The sequence below is a fragment of the Pteropus alecto genome, unplaced genomic scaffold (genome assembly GCF_000325575.1).
Source record: "Pteropus alecto unplaced genomic scaffold, ASM32557v1 scaffold177, whole genome shotgun sequence".
Classification (NCBI taxonomy): Eukaryota; Metazoa; Chordata; class Mammalia; order Chiroptera; family Pteropodidae; genus Pteropus; species Pteropus alecto.
Genome location: NW_006442207.1, coordinates 12359736 through 12368125, shown reverse-complemented (window position 1 = coordinate 12368125; position 8390 = coordinate 12359736). Strand labels below are relative to the sequence as shown.

General features: G+C 40.1%; 1 protein-coding gene across 1 annotated transcript in view; it reads left to right on the top strand.

Annotated features, from left to right (window-relative positions):
* Nucleotides 1-3580: 3580 nt before the first annotated feature.
* AS3MT (arsenite methyltransferase) overlaps nt 3581-8390 on the top strand; it is a 10694-nt gene continuing 5884 nt past the window's right edge. Inside the window, 9 exon segments of the mRNA XM_025039141.1 lie at nt 3581-3814; nt 3991-4044; nt 4270-4347; nt 4349-4392; nt 5357-5421; nt 5424-5506; nt 6001-6020; nt 6022-6115; nt 7789-7894. Of these exon segments, the coding sequence (XP_024894909.1) occupies nt 3581-3814; nt 3991-4044; nt 4270-4347; nt 4349-4392; nt 5357-5421; nt 5424-5506; nt 6001-6020; nt 6022-6115; nt 7789-7894 (778 nt within the window).

Below are 8390 nucleotides of genomic sequence, written 5' to 3'. Positions count from 1 at the left end.
AATCAAAATGGAATAAGAAAATGAAGCATGAATAACAAAAATTTGAAAATATAAGAAACCATTAATTGGTTCTTATAGATTAAAAAGTGTCAACTCAATTATAAAAGTACAAATTAGTAAATTTATAGTTGAATAGAGGATATGTAAAATAAATCAATTAGATTTGAAAAGTTATCTGTCAACTTGATGCTAAAAATTTGATTACTAGTATCAAAATATCTAGCTCCCTATAAAGATTTATTATTACAGAACTGACATTTAAAAGAGAATATGTCCAGACCGTTTATGAGAAATGTTTTCAAAAATAACCAATTAAAATGTCATTTGCTTGTATGGCTTTCCCAAGACTTTTCTAAATTGTCAAAGAAGAAATCATTTCTATATACTCCCAAAGTACAGAAAATGATAGTAAGATACTCAGTTCATTTGCCTAACTAATGTGGGTTTCATTAAGAAAAAAAAAAGATAACATAAGGAAATTTAGGGGATTCTTATTTATGTACATAGATGGAAAAGTCCTAATAAAATCTTAGAAAATAGGAAATATTTTGGAGAATGATAAATTCCAGAATTACAAAGTTTATATAATAGCTATGAAATACATATTAATAAGAAAAAATAAAGTCATATATCACTATAATATACACCAAAGAGGCACTCGAAAAATTTCAACTTCTATTTCTAATTTAAAATTTTAAAAAATTTCTTTCTAAAGAGTATGTTTTAAGAACCAACATATAATATTTGGTAAAGAAGAATCAAAACCCCCCAGAGTATTAGAGCTGTATGGGACCTCAAAGGTGATTAAATTCTTGCCCCAGGTTTTATAGATGAGCAGGGAGATGAAATGACTTACCCAAGGTCACCGAGCTTGAGTAGGTCTTTTGACTACTGGTCTAGCTCTGTTACTTTCCTTATAAATAGGAACAAGGGTTTCACCTGTCATATTTAGTACTTAATACAAAGGAAAGGATTTTGAAAGTAATTCAATTCAGTCCCTTTGCCCTAGCTCTGCATCTCTGGCAAGTAGACATCTAGCTTCTGTTTGAATGCTTCTGGTATTTGGGGACTGGAAGTTGGGGACCCCTGCTCCAGAACATCCTTTACTTAGGGATGCTGACCATTTTGGAAAGCTCTGCTTCTGTGTACTGAAACCAAATCTGCATTTCTGAACTATCCTGGTATTGTAAAACCGGTAGCATCCAAGGTGGATTGTGGGGAGGTACGCATAAGACAATCCTTGGAGGGAAGGAGAGAAAATATGAAAATTTCTACATATGTTTATTTTTATCTTAAAAAAAAAAAGAGAAAATTAGCTTTTGCTACTATTTAAAATATGGCTTGATATGAGACCTCTAATTTGGACTATGTGGCATACTGATCTACATCGCATACTTGTCATTTAGCAAAACAAAACAAAAAACTGTGGCGGAGGCACTGATCGATCAGTGTGAGTGATAGTCACAAGCAATCTGGTCCAGAATCAGCCTTGCACATTGGATACTGGAGGGAAAACTGGGAACCACTCAATATAAGTTGATGGTGGTTTGCTTTGTTGAAGTTTATGTGTGTGTGGTTTAAGTGGATTAAGGCTTATCAGATGATTCTTGTGAATCACCACAGATTGGAGATAGTATAATAAGGCCAAAGCACAAGTGAAAACGATAAAGCCCTTTCCTTAACTCCCATTAATATGTCTCTTCAAGATAAAGATGCCATTTTAACGAGTGGGAAAGTGACTGCTTTTCTAAAGGAACAAATTTTATGGAGGGAGTGTTTAGAAAACTAATATTTAGGAGTGTTTTCATCATTACATGATTGCCAAAAAACTGATACCTTTCCAAACACTAATTTTTACATACTTTATAGTTGGAAATAGTCTAACTTATAAAAATATTCCAATAAGAGTTTTTTTTTTTCCCATGGGTTTAATTTGTTAAGAAAGTAAAAATACCTATTAATATTTAACAACAACTAATTGACATCAGGAAGATTGTTATTGGTAGATGAGATTGAAAAATGAATATAATTTAGTAAATCTTCCATGTAGATATCCTTTCACTTGGAACCCCATATTTCCTTACTATCCTGATGAACAGATACGCTTGTTAAAACCACAAAAGGAAATAAGATACATAAGATACAAGGGTGGAAGAACAAGATAAATAAATAAATACAACTTTCTGCAAGATATAATGATAATACCTAGTAGACACAGTGAATTGACCAAAAATTGTAAGAATGAACTGAGTGAAGTTGCTTTCCTAAATACAATTCAAAATTGACTAAGAATGATACAGTATTGATTCCATCTCTATGACATTCTGGAAAAGGAGGGAGAACAGATGTATGGTTGTTTTGGTGTGAATGCAAAAGGGGCTATGTAATAAACCTAACAAGCTAGGGGTGGGGGGCACATGGAAGGCCTGACAAGCTCAGTGACTGAAAGTAACCGCATAGGATTGCCTGATTATAAATTCCTAAATGGGCAGGTCATAGCTGATACTCACTCCCAGGCCTATAGCTTCCTTACCAAAGATCAACCTTTGCCTTAAGGGAGTCTTGTCCATTGTTCTTAGGCATCTAGGATAACATAGCTTTGAAATGTCAGAGTAATTTTCTAGAGTCCTTGAAGGCAGAACTGCAGACACCAGAGCATGAGACCACAGAACCCCTCATTGTTATCTTGTTGCCCGCATACCATCTCTATATTAACTATCCTGTACCCACCAATGTAAAAGAAGTATGTTTCTCCATTTTGCTTTTTACCCAATTCTAGAGATTTCCCCGCTTTGCTTTCTCCTGCCTTTTTAATCTACCACCAGTGGATTTCATGTACTTTCTTTATGTTTCTCCTTTGATTCTAAATGCATACAAGGAACTCAAAACTGCCATTCTCCAGAGCAGTGGTCCCCAACCTTTTTGGCACCAGGGATGGGTGCTCCTGTGAGAATCTAATGCCTGCTGATCTGAGGTAGAGCTGAGGTGGTGATGCTAGCGCTGGAAGGCGGCTACAAATATAGATGAAGCTTCTCTCATGCTCACCTGCCTCTCACCTCCTGCTGTGTGGTCAGGTTTCTAACAGGCCACTGACTGGTCTGTGGCCCAGGGTTTGGGGACGCCTGCCCCAGAGCATTTTCTTAATCCATCGTCTTGCTTTGGGGCATGTCCTCAAAAACTTGGCTCAAATAAACTGTTATAAAACTTTTCTATAGGGTTGGACAGTCTTTCCTCAACAGCAGGGCTTTTAGTACAAAGGGACAAGAAGAAACTTTTTGGGGAGAGAGGACTATTCTAAGTCTTGACTGTGGCCATGTATATGTTGGTCAGAATTTACAGAAACACACACTAAAAAAAGGTGAATTTTACTGAATGTAAATTATATCAATAAACCTGACTTTAAAAAATAGGTGGAGAAAAGGTGATATTGTTCCCTAAACGGGCAAAAATCAGTACATATGGGGGTATTCATTTCAGTCAGAATAAGATTTATAAAATGAAAATCACAGTGAGCAATAAAGGATGATTGTAATTAATTGCAATAGCCTCTTCCTGGTTGGAAAGACTAAAGACATCCAAGATGACATTGGGCCCGGGTGGGTCAGAGCTCGAGGTTACTGCGCTGCTGCGTAGGCGTGGAAGAGCTGGAGGGTTTCTACAGCCCCGAGGCACATCTGGCAGGCGGAGGCTGCATGCTGCCTTGGAAGCCCGCTGGGCTCAGGGCTGCCTGCCCTGGGGTTGGGCCTTGGGCGCACTCAGCCTCGGGAGCCGACTTGGGGGACTCGAGTGTCGGAGTCGGGAGGTCCAGGGGACAGTGAGTGTGCCACCCCTCGCCTTCCGCGCAGGCCCCCAGCCCCTTTCCCTGACCCCCTCCTCCACCACCACCTCTAAGTCTCTGGGCCTGCTGCGTGTCTATCCCGGTGCTCCCCTGCCCCAAGCCTGTGCTCGGCACCCTCTTCCTTTCAGCTCCCTTTCCCCCACTCCATGCAGTGGCCGCCCTGCACCCAGCGACTCACCCAAAGCCCAATCCGAAAGGACTTGCAGGCAGGTGAGAGCAGTAGAGAATGGCCAAAGATACAACCTCGGCCGGATGGGAGCCCTAGGCCTAAGAAAGCCCAGGCAGTGCCTCTGCCCCCCAGCACCTCTGGGACGAGGGCAGGGTAGAGTCTGGGCTTAGAGCTTTTCAGGGAGGTTTGGATGGGTGGGCCTGCTGACACCGGCGTCAGCATTTCTCTCCTCGACTCACCTCACCTGTGCCTCCTGGGTCAGACCTTCGATGGGCAGATGCTGAAGAAATCAGCGGACCTCTAGGCCAATGCTTGTGTCACTGCAGCCAGGCCCATGGACCCCCAAGCACATCTGGGAAGTTCTGCAGAATGGACATGAGAGGAAGTAGCCTTGAGGAAGAGTGCTCTGCGCTGCCCCCATGAAGACCCCAGATAACAGCTTTCTCAAAAGATAGTGATGCTGCTTACTAGGAATTAACCTGTCTCCTCCAATCCATCTGACCCTCCTTGTCTACCAGAACTGATAATCACGGCACTGACCATCTTCTGCTCTGCTAAAGAACTTTCAATGACTCCCCCTCCACCCTTTACTCACACTCCTTGGACCTGACATTCAAGACGGGCCAGCAATTTGGCTTTTTCTTCCTAACCAACCTTGGCTCCCTCTGATACACCATACTCCTCTAGCCAGGCCTTTCCCTTCCTCCTGTCATCAGAACTGCCAGGATGACTTTTGCCTGCCCAGCATGCAGTTATCAATCTGGAATGCCTTCCTCCTCCTTTCTACCTTCCAAATCCTGCCCATCCAGCACTTCGCTGAGGTCCTACCTACTCTGTGAAGCTTTCTCCAATCCTCGAGCACCCCCTTCCCCAAACCACTATAACGCTTACTACCTGTGCCACTTAGTTTGTCAATAAATCACGGGAAATGTTTCTGTGCTCATGTTTTACCACCCAGGTTAAGTACACCTAAGGGACAGAAATTTTGTCTTACATTTTTTTCTGCAATAACTAGCACAGTCCTGGACCTGCATTAGATACTCAGCTAATGCCTAAATGTATTTATTCAACAAATATTTTAGGTGGCTTATTTGTCTTAGTACCTGGCAGAGTGCCCAACAACACAGTGGTAAGCAAAGTAGTCAGAGTCCCAGCCTTAATGGAGCTTCCAGTTTAGTGGAGGAGATAAAACACTTAAATCAAAATTGACTGAATGATGGAAGGAAGGAAGGGAGGAAGGAAGGAAGAAAAGGAGGGAGGGAAAAAGGATTTATAAGATTTAGTGGTTCCTCATCTTCTAGTCTCCAGAAGGGAAAACAGTATGTGTATATATATTTTCTATTTCCCAGGTATTATGGCTGTGGTCTGGTTATCCCTGAGTGTCTGGAAAACTGTTAGATTTTGGACTTGGGTAGTCAAGTGGCAGAGATTGCTGTACATTTAGTCAGATGGTTGGTGAGAGGGGACATGTCACTGGAATAGACATGAGAAACGGTCAGGCGAGGCAACGATTTGGAGGATAAAGAGGAAAAAATTCTCAAAAGCATCCTTTTAGAGATAAAGTTTCCTCTGTGACTCTTCAAGGAGAACTAAAGAAGGCTGCTAGACGCCGTGCTCGTTTGGGCCACGAGTGCGCTCTGCCCTGGAAACTGTGAACTTTGACAGTTACGGGCTCTTCTGGGAGAACAGAGTCAAGAGGTTTGATCTGATATATGAATATCTTAATGACCCAGTGGAGTTTGAGCTTTTCCTTCCTTCTGCCATCGATCCAGCAAGATTTTGTTAATGAATGAAGAGCTTATTCAAGCAGGGAGATTATGCCCCAATGAATTGTCCCAGGCTGCAGTATATCCTACATGCCCAGAGTAACCTTGAATACTTACCCAAAAGAGTCTGAGGGAAGTATATTCCATGGGTGAAAGGAAAATTTTAGGGGAAATGTAGTGTATTTTTTAAAATGTTGATTATCAAATCTATATTTTTCTTCCCTTAGGTAGAAGTGGCTAAAAGATATTGAATATCACATGGAAAAATATGGCTTCCAGGTACCCAATGGCTACACAGAGAAGCTGAGAGAGACTGGAATCAAAAATGAGAGTTATGAAAAAAACAAATGAGAGTTATGATGTTGTTATGTAGGTCCCTATCCTTACTGTTATGAATATAGCCCATTTCCTATTGAACACACAAATGTCACCACGTTTTGCTGAACTGATTCTCATTTAGGGTTTTAAACTAAACTTAGCATGACTTAATAAAGGGAAGGAGCTGATTTGAGCTGCTCGTAGCCCATGGCTGCAGAACGCACTAGCCCAAGAGAGAACTTATTTTAAACTTAACCATACACCAGTGAGCCCCAAAGTCCAGCAAGATCACTGAGTCTGCTCATACAATATACACTGACTTGTTACGTTTGATATTATTTTCATAGAAAATTACAGGAGTCCGTGTTTCTCTTTTTTTCTTCAATTTGTTGCCAAATCATGCCCGAGTGACCGTCTTAATAAACCGCCTTGAGCAACTTAGCTTGTTTACATGTGGCATAAGAAATGCCTTGTGCAGTAGACACACATCTGATCTCAGGTCATTTTGTTGCATGGTGAACATCAGGCAGAAACAAATAAGCATGCCTGATATTTTTTCTGCACAGTCAAACTTGCTAACGATTTATTGAGATTTTAAACACTCTGTCCATCTCCTTCGTCTTGAGAAAACGTTGAGTTGGGGAAGAGAGGAGGGAGGCAGGAAGAATGGTATAGCTTTGAAAAAATAGTGGGAGCAATCTTTAGGGACTAAAAGAATTTGAAGATCTCCAAGTAGTGTGCAGATTTGCTTGACATTTTCTTTTTATTTTAGACCGAATGGTGTTTTATTGGATGTTAAGATATTTGTTTTATTTTGTCTCCTGTTTGCTGCTGTGCATGATCCTAGAATGCATATACAGAGCAGCAGAAACCTTAGACTGACTACTCAAGGTTGCTATAAATATACTCTTATAGCTTGTACAGTGTTTCTCAGGGCTATTTGTTTCATATCTATCAAGATTCCGGATCTTTGGGAAGTTAAAGATGGAACTTTAAATTAACTGCCTTCTGAAAAGAAAATGTGCAGGGGCTCCCCACCCTCCATATGCGTGAGATGTGTATCTTCATGATAGAAGATATTCTGAGAGTTTTTGTTTACAGGGTCCTCGTAGAGATCAAATAAGAATATCTATATAGAAATGATTTAATAATGTCTTACATTAGTATGGCATTTTGTAGACTAGCTCACTGTCTTCACCAAGATGTATTTGTAAGAGACATTATTGTAGAAACTAAACCTCCATACTCTTGAAATTAGTTTAATAAAATCTTAAAATCCCTGCTCACTCATATGCCTGAGATTTTAAGGACAATATTGAAAAAAATGTTATTATAAAAGTAAATAACAGCATACCAAAAGTTATATAATTTTTAAAGGAGAAGAAGTTATGAATACTATTTACTTCTGTTAGTTATACAACAACATGGGGTCTGCATTTGGTTCAGATTTATTGGCTCAAAATTTAGGTAACCTGAGTGTTGTGAAGTTTTTTTCTCTTGTAAAGCTGTTTTCCTACCTATCAGGTAGGGCACTAAAAAAAAATCTTGACACTTGGCTGTTGATTCTAACTAGGAAGGCAGCTGATTATTTCTTCACAAAGGGTCAGCTCAGGCACTTTCACTGGTTTTTAAAATTGACTTTATCGCCTCATTCCTTTCTTTGCTATCGGGGACGAATGTAATCCTTAACCTTGTTAGGACTAATTCTGCTATGTCAGCATGGTGGGGAGCTATACTTTAGTGACGTCTATGCTAACCTTGAATTGCCAGAAGAGATCAGGACACACAGTCTTATGGGGAGGCGTTTTTTTTGTTTTGCTGTGTTTTATTTTAAGGCAGATACTTGTTCCCATACAGAGCTCCATTCTGCTAACATCCAGGATGAGGCTTTGTGACATGGGAACACATGGATTAGGTCAGGAGGCCTAGGTCCCATCCCCTGCCACTCAAAAAGTGGTGTGACCTTAGACAATATAATTAATCTCTTTGAGTCACTGTTTTCTAAATTGTCAAATGTAGATTATACTACAATCTGCTTATAGGCTTTTATAAAGATTAGATGGGATAATGATGTGAAAAATACTTGGAAAGCTGTAGTGTGGAAATGAGAGCAACTGTTCCAAAACTGATGTCCCCTTCACCGCCTTATGTTCTCATCATTATTGTGTTGTTTATTCCTTTATCGTCATTATAATGGAGTCTCTGGAAGTCGAGGAGATAAATGCATATGTGTGGTCAGTCTGACTATGAAATCAAAAGTTCTTCTTTTTATTTAATTAAACAATTTATTTATTTATTA